This window comes from Euwallacea fornicatus, chromosome 31, assembly GCF_040115645.1.
Source record: "Euwallacea fornicatus isolate EFF26 chromosome 31, ASM4011564v1, whole genome shotgun sequence".
NCBI lineage: Eukaryota > Metazoa > Arthropoda > Insecta > Coleoptera > Curculionidae > Euwallacea > Euwallacea fornicatus.
The window spans coordinates 605,998-627,556 of NC_089571.1; the positions used below are offsets into that span (position 1 = coordinate 605,998).

Here is a 21,559-nt window from a genome sequence, read left to right on the forward strand (position 1 = left end):
GAAAATAGGCGAAGAAAAGTTTAGCTATTTAATATTTAGGATAAGTTAATTGATTATTTACTTACCTTCACCTTATCTTTCAATTAATAAGAGATTAATGTGTCGGCCAACAGTTAAATTAAATTGAATATTAAATAATATTGGTTATTAATATTGTCTGAAATCCATGTTAAAATACAAAAATACATAGTCTACATATAGTATATTTAGTATTCCAGTAGATTCTTAAAGAATATATGTCAATGTCAATATTAATATGCCCATCAACGTCAAAATTCCCGCCATTTACAAGTTGTTTACATGTTTTCTGTCTGAGTTTCCCTTTTTCCAATTCTTCAGATAATTCTAACCGTTTTATAGTTTAAGTCATACTTTATTTATTCATTACATTCCCGCGATTACGCTAATGGCCTCGTTAAGAGACGATATTGTAGGCCAATTTGAACTTTTTAATATTAAACCCTCGGAGGCAGAGATTTCCAAATGTAAGTTAACATAACCTTATTATTTTCATTATCTTGCTTTTCTATAAAAATTTTAAAAAGGTTTACAAATTTGTACAAGACACAATGTCAGTGGCGAAGACATGGTCGACCAATGGTTTGCCTATTCATCCTCAGAACTGGGGGGCGCCGCACCGACAGTGGCTCATTTGGAAAGTTTAGAAAGAAAAAAAATTGTGAAAAAAACTGGTGAAGATAAAAGGAGGGCGTTAGAAGCAGAAGAACTTCTACTAGAGGAATTGGAAGAGTATCCTTTTTTTTGTTAGAATATAAATAATACAAGTATTAAAGTTAACACAGTTAAAATAAAATGCGCCTTCCTTAACTAAACATAAATCAGATCTAAAAACGTTGCCCTCGGATCCCCCGACCAATTTACCGGTATATGCCCGGCAGATCTTTCCGCTACTCCGAAGGTAAGAACAGCTCTTTCTTACAAACATAAATCATAAGATCAACGTATAATCTCAGCCTCCAGTGCGTGCAAACTTTGCCAGCCACCATTTTTTCTTGACTTAGCTCCGCTTGATTGACCCCGCGAATTCCCACGTACGTCCCCGACTCTTGCCCATGCGTGCAACAAACGCGACTAATCGGCGGTGCTTCGTAGCTCGACATTTGCGTAAATGACTTTGAAGTTTTCCTAGAACTTTCAAGGCTACTCGATCCTTCGGAGCGGCCATTGTTGTGTCCGTAAAGACGCTTGGCTTTTGTTTGTGCAGGGTCGTCCAAGAATTTCGGCGATTTCTTCGCGTTTTCCGCGGAAAATCTATGCCGGCGATTTTCCCACCTGTTGCGTTTCTATTAACGGCGCGTTTTTGTTTTACGGTTTGTCGATTCTTGGTTAGTTATACAGTGGTACATGGAGTTTAGTAGCATTTTTCTCTGGTTCATCTGCATTATTGCTTGATAAGTCAAATAATTTTCAATGGAAGCTGCTTTGTTCGAGCGAGCAGTGAAGGTTTTCATCTTAGCTGTAATTGAGTTTTTACATCAAAGTAAATTAGGGAGAAAAAAAGACAATTGCCGCCTTTGTTTTCAGTTCCAGTGGCGTAGCAGTGAACTAAGTTTAGGACCAATTTATTAATCTGCTGTTAACATTATCATCAAGCTAGTTTCCATAGAAGATAAAAATATGATCAATACCATCCTAGTGAAGAAATTTTAAGCAATATTTCTGAGTGAGTTTGGGTCCAGCCTTCACGTAGTTCTGAAATTGTGACTAGATCCACACTCATTAAGAACTGTTGTAACCCCTTTGAGATGACCAAAGAAGCAAGTTAATACCTTGTTTAAATTAATCTGCAACATAATTTTACCACTGTTATATCAATATCCTTCTATCCCTGTGTCGGCGATTTTGGGTTTGGTCCACGTCTACTTCAATCGTGACTAGATCCATACTCGTCTATAGGGGTGTCTGCCTCATCAAAAAGTACCAAGATTGAAAACATCTACCTAATAGATATAATAGTTATATTTTTTTACAAAGCTCAGCAACTTTGACAAATTCTCGAAGACTGGTGCTGTCCATATTTGAGGTTTCGATAGTGAATAGCCAAAACTGTGACTGGTTTTGGGTATTTGCTGTGCTCTTTGGACAAGTAATTTGTCGATTTACTAATAGTTTGTCAAGTGTTAGAGCTCTGCAACTGCTGCCAAACCCGATGTTAGGATATGCACATTGAATATTTCTAGGGTGACTGATATCTTGAGCTGCTTTAATTGATTTCTTGTACAATTTATATGTTCACCAATTTAAAAGATTAGAAATCACTCCTATTCTGAGTTGATTTAGGCCATAATAGATAACATAATGCGCAGAGGGTTAAAAATGCATATAAACAGTAATAAAGCCAACTATGTATATTATGTGTTTTGCACTGTTGAAACTCAGCTTAAGGCAGGGCATAATTTAAATTGCTCATTACAATTTTCACTAATCTAGAATATTTCAAGAATCCCTTAAGGAATTATTTTTGGAATGCTTTTTTATTTTTATACAGAGTTATTCAATTACAAATCTTGCTGTAAAATCTGGTAAATTGTAATAAACTTGCACATTTTTATGGGCTACCAATTTTTTTTTAATTAAGAAAATTCCAAGTTGTTGCAGGAATATAAAAAAAATCTGATACTTGTAATAATTTACATTTTTTCCTGAGCATATTTGAAAATGTTTCTTAAAAGAAATTTCACATCTTTACAGTCGCTTTTTTCTAATTCGGACTTGTTATTTTTATTTCATTTTGTAAAAGTCCTTGATGTTCTGAATAAAACAATCTGACCCAACTGAATTTTCTAAAACTAATTAAATTAAAAAAAATTGAAAATCGGCAAGTTATCACATTATTCAGTATTAAGTAGATGCTTCCGTGTATGCATCTTTTCAAAAATGTATATTTCATCATTAAAATTCTTAATAAATGAGAATAATGTTGGATGCTTGTTACCATATGGCTTTGACTAAATCTCAATATAACTCTTTACAAAATAAGTTGAAAAAATGTGTCAAAAATTCAATATTGAGAAAACCATGTAAACTTACAAAAGAAGATGAAATGGTAGCTTTTTACTAGTCTTATAAGTCCATTTATTCTTAACAATGCTTCAATCATGCTCACATATACGGGCTAATTCCCAAGAATAATTACCTTTCAAAGAATTCAGTTCTTGTTTCATTGCTTTTTTTCACATTAGTTTTTCATCATTGAACAGTGCATCATCCACGATTACTGGGTCTTCAATATGAGCAGCTTTGTGAGAAGTCACAAAATGAGGAAGCTGTATTTTTACGCTTTATCTCTGTGGGAATGAAAGAAAATCAAGCACAGATTGTTCAGTTACGTTATCAGACTAATCAAATTCCGAAATTTTATCAGAGCGTATGTTACAAGGACATTCAGGTGAGTTAATTGTCCGAAAGTTCTTCCTGTAGTATAATTGCTTGTTCTAGATCAGATTGAGCACTTCCAAATTCATCAGGTAACGTTTGTGTAAACTCTTCTTTGTTATAAATAGGACACTCATCACCAAAAAAATTTTTCATTGGAATCGGTGAATATTTTCGCAGTGAAAGTATCGTGTTTAAGAAACAATACGTCCAACAATTCGTTTGGTGTTAAAATGGAGTATTCTTGAACCGTTGCTCTTCTCTGCATATGCAATAAAAATCTTAAGCTTACTCTTACTTTGAAAGTTAACTCTTCTATTTTAGAGTATGCACATATCCGTTGTATCCTACTCTTTCTATTAAATTTTTTTGTGGAGTATGCAGACAACTTTGTCGAAGAACAATCAATTAAGTATACCGCTGTGTTAGTTTGTTTCAGCCCACATTGTGTTATCATAGTTAGTGCTCTTTAACATTGACCTGGTTTTGTCCACTAGTCTTCAATTTATCAACTTAGATACGTCGTTTCTATTGAGGCAAATATATTGTGGTCTCTAAGTGTTTCATCCCTCACAATTCATGAAACTTAGCCATTTGCAATAGCCAGTACCATTGTCTCTCTTCATAATTTTCGCTTTTCTGGCGTCCTCCAGCTCGGCGATAGTCACAAGCCCGATACTTCCCTTCCCACTTCTCTCTTTTAACTTAAAGAATGAGCAAATCCTCTTGTGTGGTCATCTATAATCGTGAGTTCCTTTTGTTGTCGCTAGAAAAAATGAAAATTGATTTGTACACATCTGAATGTTTGAGATCTAATTTAATGCTTAATCAAATTTTATCTGTGATATTAACAAAAAAATATACAACCTTGAATGCCTTAAATACATGCAAAACACTGATTTTGGAGTGTCGGTAACATTTCCCTCAAAATATGTACCAAATAAAAAACAATTTTTAACTAAACGTAGGTTTACCCGGTTTATACGTGATACATTTACTATCTGCATGAAGCTTTTTCCTGCTCAATCCTGTCTTGCCTATCTATCTATCTAGATGGCACAGACCAGATATTGGGCGCTTTTTAGTCACAACCATCACAAACAGTAAATTTGCAAATAAGTCACGAACACAAACATCTATTTTAGATACTTTTTCAATCTTTATATCTATATTTATATCTTCAATACCAACACTAATCACTACTGTCCTGTTTGCAATATTTATTTGAAGCTCCTATTCTTGATTGTCGTTTACCATAACGTCTCAACTTCCCTTTCGAGACATTAATTCGGTAAAATTTTTCCTTAACTGGCCATCATTATTGCATTTCCAACTATAGGTTTATGTTAGTTGTCATTGTTTTGTATTGCAAAAGGCTTTCTCATGGTCTCCATTGTTTCCATTATACTTTCTGTCCTGTAGAAGTTTCGTATTATATGAGGATTGAGAAAAATAATAATTACTTCGAAACTGAGACGTTAATTATAAAAAAAAAATAAATTTTGTAGGAAAATGAAATGCGGAAAAAGGAACTTCAAGAAATTTTCGCAAAATATATTTTTTTTCATTTTGTGAAATTGCGGGAATTGTTGAATTTGAGGGAAAAACTAATAGAAAATCTTCAGTTTCGGAAAAAATCACTAAAATCATTCATCCTGATTTCTGACCGGTTGGAATAATTTAAAATGGGAATTTCAGAGAAGTCCCAAAGAATAATTACTGGTTTATTTACTAGTGAAAATCGGTACGTTATACCTATTTGTAAAAAAATCTACCCGAATTCGAATTATAGAAAAAAAGCAGAAATGAAGATAAGATAATTAAGATTATTTTAAGATATTATGCAGGTATACATAACGAGCGATCAGTTAAAAAAATATAATAAGAAAATTGTAAATTAAGCAATTTATTTTTCTCATCAATCAGCTGACTAACAGCCGAATTGATCTCAGACATACTTTTGATATTCCGATGCCTATTTGTGGGTTTTTAATGGTCACTCTTTATTGGTGCTCTAGGTAAGTCTTCTTAGTTTTGCTACTTCGCAACTTTGCCTCTATTTGATCGAACCTCTATCTTTCGCGGTTACTGAGATCCTTATGTTGGAAAACAAATTTGAAACACCTTGTATGTACATACGGGGTGGTTTACAAAAAATGAGCGGAAATCTGAGTAATTTTTTTGAGCGATGGCGTTCAGCAGTTATGTCATTGTTCCTTTATCACCTTTAAGACATCAAACTTTTGTCAGTTTTATAGAATAAATCTTATGACATTTTGTATTGGCAAGTTTAGTGCTGAACTAGTGATGAGTACTATGACACTGATATTCAGTACAGAACATGAATGAGAATACATTATTATATTAATATATAATATATTTTTACAAGAATACAACCGTAACTATTCTTTACTAGTTTCCTACATTGAAAACGCTAAAAGTTTTAAATCTGCAGACTTATAGAAGAGTATTCCTCTGTTACAGGGCAAAGATGTGCCAACCGCTCAAACAAATACCCCTTTACGAGCTAAAGCCCTGGATGAACCCATGGATGTTACCATAAATACCTATACGCCCTGGTAAGATTGGTTATTAGTCAACTTAAGGGTCTCAAACCAAGAGCGAATTTGGTCGTAGAAAAAAATCGAGCAAATTGGCCGATGAATATTATGTGCAATCCTAGATCTGCGTGAATTTTACACATTGTAAATATCTTAAGCCGAACCGCACACGAGATATGCATGAGACAAGGTATACAACATAAGGTTTACAGTACACGGTGTTACTTGGAGTGCTGCTTAGAGACATATGGTGCAAATCAATTGAATTTAAATGGATGTTGCACGAAGGATCGCCCATCACAACATTACATGCAAATGTTGTTCTGGAAGATTTCTACAAGCAATATTAATGCATATCTCTGATGCGTCTCTGCTGTACGATTGGGGACCAGTGATATAGAGACAATTGAAACGGTCAAACTTTTTGTCGATTCGCGATATGTATGCTTTTTTTATTAGGAGTCCTAGTAATCTATTGTTGATCCTTTTTCTCATAAACAATTCAGTCATACAAAAAATTCATACAAATTATGAAAAATGACCGCCACAAACCTATCTGCATCAGTCTGAAACCGGTTTCATACCAATGCACAGTAAACGGCTAATGAACAAAAATCAATTTTTTGCTGTTCTGTACGGGTATTGGCTATTTGTACTTGTTTTTTTTTTTAATTAGTCAATGATCACATAGGACGCCGAAAACCTAACGTAATCGTGTCTTAGATATGTAACGTTTTTTTCCATGATTCATAGTCTCGGCAAATTGAAAACACTCAAAGCCATTCAGTAATATTGAAAGAGGGGTTACGCTGTTGTCACATCAAATTGAAACATGATTACCCCTAAGGAATAATGGACAGGTGGTGAATTCGGTCCTGAGAGAGTATGACAATATGACTGACGAATGTTATTTGCTCCTGTTTAATATATTATTTAACGTCATAATAAAATAAGGCAACTTCAATAAAAAGTCGTATTGTCGCACTGAGTGGGCAGTGGCGTGCATGCCTAAAGTCACCGCCTGTCGACCGTAACCAGAACTACACGTGGAAGGAAAACATCATTGACACGTTATAAAGTATTATAATAAAGTAGATCATAGCGAGAAACGTTGACAATTAACCGTATTTTTAATCCACCAGCGATCTAGAAGAAGTAGATGTAAGATTGATTTTTGCAGTTCTGACCGTCGTTTTTGGTAAATTAGACACTAACCCATGGCGAGGAAATCGGAAGAACTGACGTCAGCATGGCAACCACCTCTAGCGTCAAAATAATGTCACAATGGTTCTGATACGTGGCACCTATCCGTCAAAAAGTTGATTCGATTTTAATGGAATGCCAATTTTTTGCTATATCTAGTGCTTCTAGATCGTTGGAATGCACTAATTTGCCATTATTGAACAAATAAATTCGCAGCCCTGCCTCACAGTCCCAGGCCTACTCGCACCGCTCCGACGCTCTTTCAGTATGTTGCTCCTACGGTACATCGAGAACAAACTTCCAGTCGTCAAAGTTAGACCTCACAGTTAAACCTCTGTACGAAGACGTTTTGAGCGCGAGTCAGCCAATTATGTTTGAAATTCTGCAGAATAGAGCTGCGTCGATCAACTCTTTAGTAGAGGAGTTCTTTGCTGCTGTACGCTGCAAGTACAATTTAGCTGTACCGGGTGAGGTCAATCAGGACGACATTTTCGGAGTATGTTTCGTCTTAGAGTGAAAACTGTGGCTAAGAGCATATTTCCGTTATGTTGAAGAACAACGTCGTTCTGTACGGTCGCATCCTATCTGAGGCGGGAGGAAGGCCGACCCCCGAGACCGTGCGCCTAGAACAAACTCAGGCATTCAAAGGACAGGTGGTGGCTTTGAACATGTCAAAAATGAGCAAGTATTCCCTGTATCCCGGGCAAGTGGTTGCCGTCAAGGGGACCTATGTGAAGGGCGGTCCGAAGGGCGATAAATTGGTGGCAGAGGAGATTTTTGCTGACACGGATTTCAAATTTGCGCCGGAGCCACCTTTAACTGAAGGTAACTGGAAGAATGTTGTGTATTTATATATTATTATTTGAATATCTTCACTATTGCGTAATATGTTTGAAGAAAGAATAACAACGTTTGACAAGTAGTCAACAAGAAAGTCAATAAGCTCGACCACGTTGTCTGCGTTGCGAGCGAAATCTAACAAATAATCATAAATAATAATATGTTTTCGGAAGTAACCTGGAAATCATAACTTACGTCACACTTTTCCACTAGTAATACCAGGTCTGTAAATATGAAACCGGAATCTTTTAACAAAAAATATAACTTAGCTGCGCAATAATTATAAAAAATATTTTATTCGAAATATTTCCCATCGTTACATGTACATTTTTCCCATCTCTCTGGCAACTTGTGGATGCTACACCAAAAGAACTGTCGTTCTTTTGAGGCAAACCATTCATCGAGCCGTTTTTGAACTGTTTCGTAAGAGGTGAAGTGCCGTTCTGCAAGAGCGTGTCCCATCGATGGAAATAAGTGATAATCGGATGGTGCTAAGTCGGGTGAATAAGCCGCGTGCGATGGTACTTCCCAATGAAACGTCCCAATCGTTTCCTTCACCAGTTTTGCAGTGTGTGATGGTGCGTTATCATGAAGCGATATCACCTTGTGTTACCGTTCTTGATATTCTGGTCGTCTTTCACGCAAAGCTCGATGCAAGTCCATCATTTGTTGTCGGTAACGTTCAGTTTCTCCAGGTTTTAGCAGCTCATAATAAATTACGCCTGTTTGATCCCACCAAACACAGAGCATTGTTTTCCGTCCGTATCGATTTGGTCTTGCTGACGATGCTGATGGTTCGCCGGGAGTTACCCATGATTTTTTACGTTTGGGATTCTCAAAATAGATCCATTTTTCGTCACCAGTCACAATTCGATGAAGAAATAACTTTCTGTTATACCTGGTAAGCAACAATTGGCAAGTGTTTTTTCGATTTTCTTGCTGTCTTTCATCGAGTTCATGTGGAACCCATTTTCCTATCTTCTGAATTTTTCCCGTAGCTTTCAAACGAATGGAAATGGCTTCTCGTGTCACATTTAATTGGTTCGCTAATTGTTGTTGCGTTTGAGCATCGCCCTCATCTAACAAAGCTCGCAACTTGCCGTCTTCAAACTTTTTCGGTGGTTTTCCGCGCTCTTCGTTATTGACGTCAAAATTGCCACTTTTGAATTTTTTAAACCGCTCATAGCACTGTGATTTTCCAAGGGCGTGCTCACCGTAAGCTTCAACAAGCATGTGATGTGAATCTGCAGCCGTTTTTTCCAAGTGGTAACAGAAAATCAATGCTGTCCGCAAATCGTAATTTGTAGGCACAAAATTCGACATACTCAAAGCTATTGCAAACTGTCCTGCAGTATTGAACCTGTATTGTTATGATTTGAAAATCATTCTCAGATGTAAATAAGAGATATAGTATCCTAATAACACGATAATATTACGTTTATTGACCACTAGGGATATTCGGAGGCAAATTCCGGTTTCATATTTACAGACCTGGTATATGTTTGCCTGAAACGACTACCTAAAAACGCGCAAAACATCAGGAATCTAAAACATTTTTAAAATATTGTCTCTTCATCCTTTTCCAGGTTGTATCGTGTCATGAAGATGTTTACAATACCCTTGCAGTCTTTGCTTAGGAGTTTAGGCATCTTTTCAGCATATACATATTTAAATATTCCGTCAATATTGAGTATTATTTCTGTCACATTTTGACACACGTTTGAATAAATTTAAACGGATTCAAGAAGAAATCTTTCATAGTTTGCACAGCTGTATAGAAAGGGTAACGTGTAACACGAGCAAAAATTACTTGTGTCAGCTGTAAAACGTCCGAATCGCCCTGAGCTGTTATTTTTGGCACTATAACAATAATGTACTCGACCAAACTAAAGCATTTAAACATTTGTGGAGAAAAAACGTTCCTTAGAGCCCAAAGGAAAACACTCTGCGTTTTGTGATAAAGACTACTGCGTCTTTTTTACTAGTAAGATATTTATTTATTTTTTAAATTAATATATAAAGGAGAATCGGTATATTTTTCCGGCAATCCAGTTACTCTTAATACAAAAATACTATTTTCTATTTACGAAAACTATACCAAATCACTGTGAAAACACGAAATTATTTGGAGAGCAACGTCATTATTTCGATCATATATAAGTTCCTCTGGTTCTCTGGTTTCTTGCTCAACAAACTAGCCACTAAATCGCCGAATAACTGCTCCGGGGTCTTTTCGCTACTCGGCTCTGTTCTCACTTTGGTGCTCTCGCCCTCTTCAAACCGACTCTGTTTCTCCGAACTCTGTTCTCCCCCGTAGCTGCTCACCGAGGTCTGCCTCGGTCTCTTACACCCAAAGGAACTGTCCGCCACTTGCTGCACCGCACTTTCCTCTTTGACGATGCTTAGAAAGTCGTTTGAGGAGTCGGTGTAGCTATAGTCCTCCCCGTCGATACTGCATTTGATGTACGAACTATCCTGGTAGCTGCCTCTTGTTGGCCTACTGCTGTTGCAATGGCTCGGGAGATCGTTTTGCTTTTTTCGATACTGGATAACCTTATCCAAGAACTCCATGTCGTCCAAAAGTTCCCACTTGGCATCTCCTTCCATGAATTTCGCCTTTTGTCTGATGTATTTCTCCCGCAAAGCCTTCCACCTCAATTGGCAGGAATTTATGTCGCGATTTAGCGCGCTTCCTATCTGATCCCAGAGTTGGAACTTGGAGGTTCGGTTAGGGTAGGTGTTGGAATTTCGGTCCCAAATGGGAGTTGCTTTTCTAACCATATCGATCAGTAGTCTGTCGAAGTCAGTGGGATCTGAATCGGAGCTCAGCGACATGTCGTCGTCGTAGGGGCAATTGCTCGACCTAGCGGAACGGGGCACGATGTGGGGTTCGAGAAATTTGAGGTCATCGAGTAGGTCCCAGTGCTGGTACGGATCTGGATGATGGCTTTTGGCGCGTTCTCTCAGGTACTTTTCGCGTAGGGATTTGAAGGTCTCTTTGCAAGTGTAAGCTGAAATAAAGGATGGTTATAATTGGAGTCTCCAAGCAAGAAGTAGGGAGGAGTTGTGAAGAGGGCTGTACCAAGGCGGGCAAAGCTGTGGAATCGTTAAATGCCGCCTGTGTACACGAAATGTCGCTCAAGTTTTGTAATGCGTTGTTGAGTATTACCTTGGAGAGTCTAGAGGAAAATATTTTAAATAAAGTATTAGTATAGTTAACGAGGTTTTTAGCGAAGAACCGTGTTACAAAAAAATGACATCATCATCATCATTGCTAATCTTCCACTATTTTTTTTTTCAGAATTTCCGAAGGTTTTTTAATGTCGCGCTGAAAAACTTACACCCTGTAGCGACCGTATGTGCTAATGCTTACTTAATTAAAATTAAACATCCGACAACGCCGCCTTGCAACTCTTCTAATTATTGACATACCAGTTCATATTAATTAAAACCTACTTAATTCAAATCAATTATCCTCCATTGTTTCAATATTCCAATTGAACAGTTTGAGTTAATTGCGCCTTCGTGCAACTTAAATCAAGGATTTCTTGGAAGAATATAATTTATCTTACCTGGCCGGTCGATTCTCCGTCCTACTTCCTCCCAGGCTCGTTCCTTGGCCTCCTTGTCCCTGAACGTCGAACAATTGCGATCCCACAAGTGCGGCATTTGTTTTACCACCTCCACCAACTTTTTGTGATCCATCACTATTCAGTAAATAAAGTGAGCTTGGCCCAAATCTTCAAGCATTCACAAGACGAACCACGACGAAATAACAAAAGCAAATTCCCGCTTCGAAACTGCCTCGTACCGGGATATTATATCGTATTGATTCGTGTCTGCTGCTTGCCCCGGTCGAACTGAAAACTAATTAAAGTTAATTGAATTTCGTTCCTCCATGGGCGTGCGCTTATCAGTCGTCTCTGTCGTGCGCATTCCGTCGAGCGCTTCGTCCTTGTTTGCTCGTTTTACTTGATTAATTAACTTGAAGTATGGACGAATTAGTCGCATAATTATGACGAAAAGCTTTCTGTTTCTAATTAGCCCGAGTATTTTTAGTAAAAATGTTCAATGCTGATTAGATTATTGCCGAGGTTTAGAGAGGCGAGGCAGGATGGGGAATATTCATGTAAATGTGCTTGTGTTGAAGGGTCAGAGCACAGAAAATGTCGGTTAAAAAGTTATTCAATTACTTTGCAAGTGGCCATAGAAGGTTAATGGCCTGTTTAAAAGAGAAATATAAAGCTGAGTGGAGTCTCAGAATTTTTCATTTCGCTCATAATTTTAATCTACTCGGTAGTGTTAGCTGCCGTTAAATATTTTGCTATTTCGTAGCTTCGTCAAATGGAAATGCGGAACGCTGACACGAATCTAAGGGACGCAATTCTCTGGTTTTTCTTCTCTATTTTTTAGAATTTTCTTTTCTTCCATTCAAGTCATTTTCAGAGGTGAGATGAGATTGTAGAACATGATGGTCAGTGCAATTTCCATAGGGACGCACTGGATCGGTAAACAGTAAATGTATGCAAAAAATTCTCCAGAATGCCATGTTTTTGTCTATGTCTCGACGCTTAGCCGTTGCCAAACCATACTAATATGTATAAACTTTTCGTATTAAAATTCCTCATAGACTTATCTCTTAAAATGTGCCTGCGCGCTTAATTAACACCCTGTATATGTATAAATATTTAAATTTAAACAGTAAATTACAATTTTGATTTATTAATCGATGTATGTTTGTGGCTAAAGCCTGAGATATTTAGAACTATGGTTCTAAGGGATTTATGACCATGGCGACAACACTATTCCGATCAATTACTTCAGTTGACTTTGAAATTTTAGCGGGCCGTAATTCCTAAATCGGCAGTAAGTGTCTTCACCTCTTTCTTATATTTCATGGAAAGTAAAATAAGTTTTATATCTATATCCAAGTTCTTCGTTAAAGACAGTTGGTATGAAGGATGGAAGGATTGCTGAATTAAAAACGAAAGGCCTTTTTATCTTTATCCTCAAGTTCTTAGTCGTTTCATTGTGTCGTAGAGTTTTGATACAAAATGTGACTGTCCTAAATATTTTATAGGCGCGGTGTATATACGATTTTTTTTACTACCGGATTTAACCATATTATAAAAAATTATAAAAATTACATAAAAATAAGCTTAAATTAATTCCGAAGTATAATGTGACAACACGTCTTGAATTTTAACATCAACGGTGCCGTTTCATTTAATATTCATTTTCATGGCAAACCATAATTTAAACAATAAACGGATGATGATAAGTCTACTGTTTAAGTGTATGTGGCTTAACGCACGACAATTCTCTTGTATTTCACCGGAATGAAAAGTACTGGTTTAAGAATCAAAGCAGGTTTTGCATAGTCACGTAGCATATCGTTAAAAGCTCAATTTTTCTTGAGAGATCAATCTCTAATTTTGAAAAAAGGTAAACGGTGTCTTGTTTCCATCCGCAATTCTCAGTTATTTCTTTTAGTTGCGGAGTTTTCAGTGAGTCGCGAGTATACAGGGTGTTCGTTTAATAGTCTTTCAGGCGCCTATGAGTTTATTTGTGATTTCAGAAAAAACTCAATTGTGGGGATGTGCATAAGACTAATGAAAATAATATTTGAAATTAGTAACAACCATGCAAGGTCCTCCAAAAAACGGGACGTCATAAAGTATCATTTCTTGAAATGGGATCACCTGCCTTTTTTTCACGTGATAAAATTGTGTCTGGATCCTGTGTTAGTTTCCAGGTTTTTTTTTATCCTTGGACGCAATAACTCGTAAAAGAATTAAAATCATTAGCTAAAGCCAAATTTTGATAATTTTAGGATAGATTCTAATATAAGATAACCTTAACAGACGCGAATACTCATTTAACCTAAAATATACACATAGAGTGTTCACAATAACAATTTTAATTTTCAACTTTTAAACCTAAATCTTTTTTAGTTTTCCAAATATGTAGTGATATAGTTTTTATGACGTAGGACGAAATAAAATTCAATTTTCCTCATTTTAGTATAAAATATAATTAATAATTCCACTAATATGTATTTTAGATATTAATGGAATTAACAATTATTTTTGGAAAATTTCCATTAATGGTTAAGTACCTGATCATACGTTGCCATGTTTTCGATGTTTTTTTTTGTATTAAGTTAAGTAACTCTTGTCCTAGTAACTAATTTCTTTTACGCTAATGCTCGGATTTTCTACTAATGATAAAGTGATGTTGAGTTCATATTCTTTTCCTAAGATCCTTTTTTTTCGACTTTCTTTTTCATAATTGACAGTTCCTGCTCGTTCACAATGCAATTTTAGGCTTTCTGGGCTCCTTACATTAGGTTGCCCTCTATTAGAAAATCGTTATGCTCTATTAGGAATCGCTATGCCGATGTGCTAATAACCGATTTCCATTATATGAACTAATTACATAAATCATGCTGATAAGTTCTCGTTGAGTGTAGTTCATGTTGATGGTTAGTTTTAAAATAAACAGATTTCGAAGGAACGGAAAACTGTGCATGAGCTGCCAAAACTTAAAATAAAATAACACCAAAACCGTGGAAACTCATGATTAATACTAAGGCACTTACCTATGAATTCCCTGAAATAAGGAATAATTCCATTACCGTTTAAGATTAGTGAAAAACATGAAAAATGATACCAAAATGAATAAAATTTTATTTTCTTTCCTCCTTTGTCGTAAAAGACATACCCCATTATTTGAAAAACTCTAAAAAATTTAAGATGAAAAGTTGAAAATTAAAGTCTCTATTGCGGAAAATCTGTGTGTGTTTTTAGCTAAATAAGTTTTTGTGTTTTTTAAGGTGATCTTGTATGAGAGACCACCCTGAAATGATCAAAATCTAATTGTAACTAACAGGGACTTTAAGTTTTTAATGAGGTACTGCAAATGTCTAAAATTTCTTTTAAAACGTTATAACTTCATGTCCCTGTATTCAAGGGTAAAAAAAACATTAAGAACTAACACAGGTCTAAGAAAAAATTCTATCACGTGGAAAAAATGCAGGTAGTGCCATTTCAAACAATGACACTTTATGACGCCCTTCTCTTTTCGGTCCCCCATTGGATTGTTACTGTTTTCAATATTTTCCTTAATTTGTCCCATATGCATCCCCATCATCGATTTTTTTAATGAAATTACAAATGAACTGATAGGAGTCCGAGACGCTTTTAAATGGGTACGCTATACAGGGTGTCCCATACCCCCCCCCAATCAAAGCTGTGATTGAAGATTACTCAAAAACGTACGGTACGTTGCATGAAAAAAGTTTCAAATAAAAGTTGTCCCGTAAAAAAGGGGACATGTCTCGAAGATAGTGGCCTTAAGCCAAAACGTCATTTTAAGGTCATTTCAAGGGCAACTTTTTTCCCAAACGGCAACCCTGTATTTTTTTATATATCCTTGAAGACCTTCAAAAAATCAATATCTTTTAACTGAAAAAAAAAGTTATTAGACGTTTTGCTGCAGAGTTATCCTTGATTTTTGTCCAATTTTTGAGATAGTCAAAATTATTGGATTTTTTCTAAAAAAGTTTTGCAATGCATATTCTGTTTGAAACTTGTAACAATCTTCCTATCCAATAAAAAACATCATATCTATGAAAAAAAATTGTTTCTTAAATTTTCTGATTTTAAAGTCTATTTTATAATAAGGTTTACAGGAAATCCATATCGTTTTTTTGACAGTAATTTTAATTGTTTTGTGTAAAACTAATCAAACATTTTTTTTTATTTTAAAGTTCAATAATTTGACTGAATCGTTACTCTTTTAATGGAAAATTAGAAATTGTTTTTATTTATGGAGAGGCAGGAAGAAATGTTCCCCATTGGACGACTTTCAACGGTGTCATTAAAAATTTCAAAGAAGCGAAAACGTTAGAAACAAAAAACGCAGTCGCTACCGAAGTGCAACACATAAAGGCAGTCAAATAGCAGTTCTTGCAGCTGTTGCCTTCGATGTCCATGTAAGTTATCGTCAAATTGCCGTTGCCTAAGGAATATCAAATACAAAGAATTTTGAAGGTGAATAAATACCATCCTTACCACATTTCTTTACATCAGGAACTTCATGGAATTGACTTTGAAAACCGAGTCAATATTTGTAATTTGGCAAGGCAGCAATTAAATCATAATGCAAATTTCTTCTCCAATGTTTTGTTTTCAGACGAATTCACATTCACAAACCATAGTGCAGCGGATCGTCATAATCCGTATTTTTGGTGTGCTGTACATCCACAGTGGCTTAGAGAAGTTGGACATCAAAGATCATGGTCAATGAATGTATGGTGCTGTATTATTAATTGGACCTTTCTTCATTGAAGGAAACTTGAATACAGAAACGTACCGCAATTTCTTGCGTAATAATATTGCGGAATTGTTAGAAAATGTTCCACTTGCGATTAGACGGATCATATGGTGTCAGTATGATGGCTGTCCAGCCGATTTTTCTAGAATGTCTTGTAAGATTCTAAATGAAATGCATCCAGATCGATGGATTGGACGGTCCGGTCCCGTGCACTGACCTCCTCGGTCGCCTGATCTGATTTCACCAGATTTTTTCCTCTGGTGTTTTTTAAAGGGCAAAGTTTATACAGAGGTATCAACAATCACAGACGACATGAAAATGAAAATTGAAAATGCGTGTCAATTGATAAACGGGGAGATGTTGCGCAGCGCAAACCATTTTTTTTTTCGAATAAGAGCTTTCATAATATTTCTCAAATCAGGATTTTAAATTAATTCACCAAATTTTTTTTTTATGGAAATATTTTCTTTTATTAGGTTGAAGGATTTTTATGAGTTTTAAACAGAATATACATTGTAAAATTTTTCTAGAAAAAAAATGCAATCATTTCGACTGTTGAAAATTGGACGGAAATCAAGGATAACAGCAGCAAAACGTCTAATAAACATTTTTTTCAAATAAAATATATTCATATTTTGAACGTCTACAAAGAACTAAACAAAAATATCGGCTTGCCCTTTGGAAAAAAAAAAGTTGTCCTTGAAATGACCTTCAAATGATGTTTTAGGTAAATGTCACTATTTTTATGACATATCCACCTCTTTACCGGGTAACTTTTATCTGAAACCTTCTTTTCATGCAGCGTACCATTTTTTAGTAATCTTCAATCACAGCTTTAAATGGGACACCCTGTATAGAATCGTCATATGAGTTTCGAATGTTGTGAGAAGTTATTTTGTCATTTCTCAATTTTCATTGTCTGTTCTTAAGAAACTTTCATGTGCTTACGTGTAAAAGTTTAACATTACTGAACTTACGTAAAATGTCTCAAATTTGAGTGAATGATACTATGTTATGTACTAAAGTTGTGACGTGCATCCTTATAACACGAACATCAAGTTTAAATTGCATCTTCACACCCTTGATACATTTACGACTTTGTGCATTAGTAAATTTTATAAAATCACTTCAAACTTACTTAAATTACTCACCAATTAAATTCTACACAACAGTACCACGCGCCTTGAATCACGACAACAAAAGTGATTTTTTTTTACACCAATTTCCATTAGAACTACAAGTAAAACAACAATGCAGATGATAACTACATCGTTAACAATTAGCTTGTTAGGTAGATAATGAGTCATATATGTCTCATTATTAACTCATTATTGATTTGTTTTAGAAACAAGGCGAGAAAATTTACGGTTCATGTCGTTCGGAGCACCTAAAAATAGTGTCTTTTAAAGTTATGAAGCTACTGAAGCTGTGTAAAGTGGAAAAAAATGATACGTGACCTAGTTATGATGCCAATCTAGAATTTCTAATGCGTGTAACGGAAGCTAGTGATGGTAACTTTTGTAAATGTTTTAAAATATTTTAAAACTTTAGTGAAAATAAGTAAAATCTTTACATGATACACATTATAAGGTCCCAAATAACTCTCTTTAAATTTTTTAGGACTAGTTCCTCAATCTCCTGCTAAATTTGGAGGCTGCATATGCAGCAACAGTCAATGGTAACCACCAGTAAAAGTATCCCTTTTGCTTAGGGAAGTGCTTCAAATAGCTGTCCTTCCATCCGCTGTTCGTTAAGCTTCCACTTCAATTTAAGAAACACTTGATCTGCCAGTTACGTATTAACTGACCAATGTTGCTTGCTAACTGGACATTGAAGAAACAGTCTTTACAATCTGTCACTTATCGTAAAGTAATTCTAAAGGGAACTCCTGTTTTTCGGCATTTTTAATGTGTTGTTCGCTGACATGCCTGAATCTTTGGCGCTTAATTTTTTCTAACTATTTTGCTATCTAATCTATCAGTTCATAGGCGTTGTCTCAAAAATTGCTGTTTTTTGGATCTAAAAAGAAGAATCGCTCCATGGTTTCTAGCACGTGAGGTCCAAATTTGCGAATAATTTTCGTTAAACTGATTGAATCTTGGCTGCGTTTCATTTTAGCCATCAATATCATTCTCTCCGTGGGCATAGAAGTGGTTCTCACAAGAATTGCTATTTTTTAAATCCAAAACGGTGACTTATTATATGATTCGAAAAAATAAATTTAAAATTAAAATAAATAATACGGACCCACCAGCACCAGCATTAGCATTTATTAAAATAAATATTCTAATACAGGATTTGGACTTGTTTGCCAAAAATATAAATTTTTACTGTGCACTGTAAAACTTGACACACTAGAATTTGTGTAAAGTTAATTAAATAATTGCGAATTTTCTCAGTTCGTTTAAATATTCAGCGTTTTTTCAAATATTCTCTCCTAATACTAACGAATATTTTGGAAATATTGACTGATCATTGTTCATAGCTTTAATCGAAACAAAACCTGTGAATATTTAATTAGCATGAAACAACGATAAAGTTATGTGGATTACTTATCGAATGTACAAATTTACCTCCTTAACTTTCTTTACCTGTCACATTTTCTCCCTATTAAACAAGCGATTTACTTTTTAAATTTTTCTCCCTTCTTACAGGTACTCTCCAGATGGTCATTGCCTGTGGCCCCTTTACCTGTCAAGACAATCTTTCTTTCGATCCCCTCAAAGACCTCCTCCAGTATGTCTCCAAGTGCAAACCTAATGTCCTTCTGCTAGTAGGGCCCTTCTACGAGACTAGTCATTCTGGGATCTACAACAATGAGCTGCTACAGACTTTCGACAACCACTTCGTGGACATAATCGACTCTATAATGAAAGTAGTTCCTGCTGAAACTCACGTAATCGTCGTGTCATCCTCACGGGAACCCCATCATTTCCCTGTCTACCCCACACTTCCTTACGAGATTGCCACACAGTACGATAATTTGACTTTTATGCCGGATCCATGTTTGGTGAAGGTCAATGGAGTGTTGATTGGAACTACCAGTGCTGACGTGCTCTTCGATCTGGGAAGAGTTGAACTTCACGTGTAAGTAGTGACACGCGTCGCCCAAAATTGTGACTTTTATGTTCCATAAGATCCAGTTGCTGTACAAGCCAAAAAAATTGATTTTGTGTTTAATGTGAACGAATTAAAAATGAATGGCCCTTCGACTAAGTTATTGGACAGTTCGTAAGACAATTTGGCATAAAGAACGCATAAATGGTCATGCACATGGTCATACATACCTTCACATTTACTTGAACTAATGGAGGATTCTCTAGGGAATAGCAACATGCCTATGAAAAATTGATGGCGCGTTCAATTTAGATTTGAAGGCTGTTTGCAAGAATTTTAACGAAGTCACATTTCACAATAGTCTAAGCGTGGCTTAAATTCATAGTTCTGCATGTAAAAGTGTCAATTTAAGCCATACTTTTAAAGTTGCTTCTGAATTTAAAGAGAATATGAGAGCTAATCGTTAACACTTTTTTTTGGTAGAGATAAGATAGGTGCGAGCCGTCCAGATAGAATGGGCCGCCTCATCTCCCATCTCTTCAAGCAGCAAAATTTCTACCCATTAGATCTTCTCGGTGAAGATTTTGTCATAGATTATAGCCTGATGGAAGAGCACGGAATTATGACCGTTAAACCTCACGTTATGATTTTGCCATCCAACTTGAAACATCTTATCAAAGTAAGTGTTGATAGCTTGCCAAAGAAGTAAACGCTACATTCAGGCGATCAAAAACATTTATTATTTCGAAACGAAGATTAAATAGAAAAAAAATTCCAGGAAATCGATGGTTGTTTGGTGATAAACCCAGAGAGACTAACCAAAGGCTTCGGAGGCGGCTGCTTCGCCCTCTTGGAAATATCAGCTGGCACCACTGAGACAATTTGCGGACGCAGCAGCTGCCAGGTGTTAAAAATATAGCTAATATTGTTTATCTATTGTTAGCCACCATAATCGTTAATATTACACATTTCCAATAATTCACATGCTATTTCTCGAGCGCTGCAGCTGCACCAAGGACATCTGACTTTGTTGCATGCAGCTGATGACGTAATTAGTGTCTTTGGCCTCTTGCAAGTCATTTTCCTTGTACACATCTATTCGAGGTCCTTTTTCCAATTCCTTTAAATTAATCAGTTAAATCCAGAATCTCTGTATGATACCATACACCTTTCTGTTGAGTTTCCCGTATTTGATATTGTTAACTTCCCGAAAGTAAGCGTCTTTCTCTCCTTTATAGTTCTCGGTGCAACAGCAAATGGCGCACATTTTTAACATAACAGCCAATGGGTAGGCAAGGAAAAAGATTAAATTCAGAAAAAATTCAGTTTTGCTGAAAAACAGATGCTGAATTACCAAAAAATTCAATTTTTTGGCAAATTTACATGGGGAGTATCCGCACAGTACGTTCTCCAGTATCTGGGTGCACAGGCCAGCCCAGTGCATCGTAGCATACAATGCGATGTGCCAATTCTGGTTCTTGATATTTATCCAAAGGTTTTGGAAGGTCGATTAGCATCGACATGCCATATCTTCTCAGTTTTTTCGAAATAAGCAAGCCTAGCAATCCTTTTGAACATCCTGAAAGTATCAGGAATAGTTTTGTGCGTGGATCTCACTTCAGTGTAGCTACTTGCCCAAGAGCATAAGACCGAAAAGGATGCCCAAAAGTATAATGAACACTAAATACACTGTGTTTTCGAATACACTTTTGCGATAAAAAGGTTCAAATGCCAAATAGGGGTGGTGTATGCATGTGTGATTGTTTCGATACAAATTCTTGGTACCAATTTCGTGACACACATTCACGTGGATAAACGTTAAATAGGAAATGAGCAGTTTTATGTGGAAACTAAACATGATAGATCCGAAAACGCATGATGATTTGTGACAAAAGTAATGACAAATTTTTCCTTGGCATTTTATTGAAGTTTTTGTCATATAAGCGACGATAAAAGCAATAAAATTGCTTTAAGTAAATTCATGGACTGTAAAGTACAATAGCCAAAAGCAAATAATACAACAGAAATCTAATATGTACAAAAGCAACAATATATCAAACTTTCACGAATTTACTGCTAAACTTAAGTACCTGTCAAAAATTACATGACAAATTTTAGTGATAAGACCAGTCTAGAGATATACATGTGTGTGAAATTCGTAGGTA

At 35.9% G+C, this 21,559-nt stretch overlaps 3 protein-coding genes across 4 annotated transcripts; 1 reads left to right on the forward strand and 2 right to left on the reverse strand.

Annotated features, from left to right (window-relative positions):
• Positions 1 to 286: 286 nt before the first annotated feature.
• Positions 287 to 20,374, forward strand: DNApol-alpha73 (DNA polymerase alpha subunit B). The gene is made up of 9 exons (XM_066298736.1): positions 287 to 485; positions 546 to 750; positions 844 to 919; positions 5,881 to 5,975; positions 7,377 to 7,656; positions 7,715 to 7,985; positions 18,992 to 19,424; positions 19,878 to 20,073; positions 20,173 to 20,374. Exons 1-9 carry the CDS (start codon positions 407 to 409, stop codon positions 20,311 to 20,313), a joined length of 1,776 nt encoding a protein of 591 aa, XP_066154833.1. The 5' UTR covers positions 287 to 406; the 3' UTR covers positions 20,314 to 20,374.
• Positions 9,973 to 11,876, reverse strand: LOC136348137 (uncharacterized). The gene is made up of 2 exons (XM_066298745.1): positions 11,573 to 11,876; positions 9,973 to 11,011 (listed from the first exon to the last, which is right to left on the reverse strand). Exons 1-2 carry the CDS (start codon positions 11,703 to 11,705, stop codon positions 10,122 to 10,124), a joined length of 1,023 nt encoding a protein of 340 aa, XP_066154842.1. The 5' UTR covers positions 11,706 to 11,876; the 3' UTR covers positions 9,973 to 10,121.
• LOC136348139 (uncharacterized) lies at positions 20,112 to 21,548 on the reverse strand. Of its 2 annotated transcripts, none has more exons than XM_066298750.1 (5): positions 21,485 to 21,548; positions 20,778 to 20,973; positions 20,563 to 20,725; positions 20,382 to 20,514; positions 20,112 to 20,291 (listed from the first exon to the last, which is right to left on the reverse strand). In XM_066298750.1, the coding sequence occupies exons 2-5, from the start codon at positions 20,915 to 20,917 to the stop codon at positions 20,254 to 20,256; spliced, it is 474 nt and encodes a 157-aa protein (XP_066154847.1). In that variant the 5' UTR covers positions 20,918 to 20,973; positions 21,485 to 21,548; the 3' UTR covers positions 20,112 to 20,253. The 2 variants fall into 2 exon arrangements, with proteins under 2 accessions (XP_066154847.1, XP_066154846.1); XM_066298749.1 differs by having other exon boundaries at positions 20,360 to 20,514; positions 21,030 to 21,534.
• Positions 21,549 to 21,559: the final 11 nt, after the last annotated feature.

What these genes read in the sequence shown, in the direction of transcription:
- DNApol-alpha73 (XM_066298736.1), top strand. Translation starts at nt 407, where the DNA reads ATGGCCTCGTTAAGAGACGATATTGTAGGCCAATTTGAACTTTTTAAT. An exon ending in ATCAGGACGACATTTTCGGA is followed by an intron (nt 7,657 to 7,714) that starts GTATGTTTCGTC and finishes GTTATGTTGAAG; the next exon opens with AACAACGTCGTTCTGTACGG. An exon ending in ACTTGAAACATCTTATCAAA is followed by an intron (nt 20,074 to 20,172) that starts GTAAGTGTTGAT and finishes AAAAAATTCCAG; the next exon opens with GAAATCGATGGTTGTTTGGT.
- LOC136348137 (XM_066298745.1), bottom strand. Translation starts at nt 11,705, where the DNA reads ATGGATCACAAAAAGTTGGTGGAGGTGGTAAAACAAATGCCGCACTTG. An exon ending in ACGGAGAATCGACCGGCCAG is followed by an intron (nt 11,012 to 11,572) that starts GTAAGATAAATT and finishes CCTTTATTTCAG; the next exon opens with CTTACACTTGCAAAGAGACC.
- LOC136348139 (XM_066298749.1), bottom strand. Translation starts at nt 21,333, where the DNA reads ATGACAAAAACTTCAATAAAATGCCAAGGAAAAATTTGTCATTACTTT. An exon ending in ACTGTGCGGATACTCCCCAT is followed by an intron (nt 20,726 to 20,777) that starts GTAAATTTGCCA and finishes TCTGTTTTTCAG; the next exon opens with CAAAACTGAATTTTTTCTGA. An exon ending in ACGGGAAACTCAACAGAAAG is followed by an intron (nt 20,515 to 20,562) that starts GTGTATGGTATC and finishes ATTAATTTAAAG; the next exon opens with GAATTGGAAAAAGGACCTCG.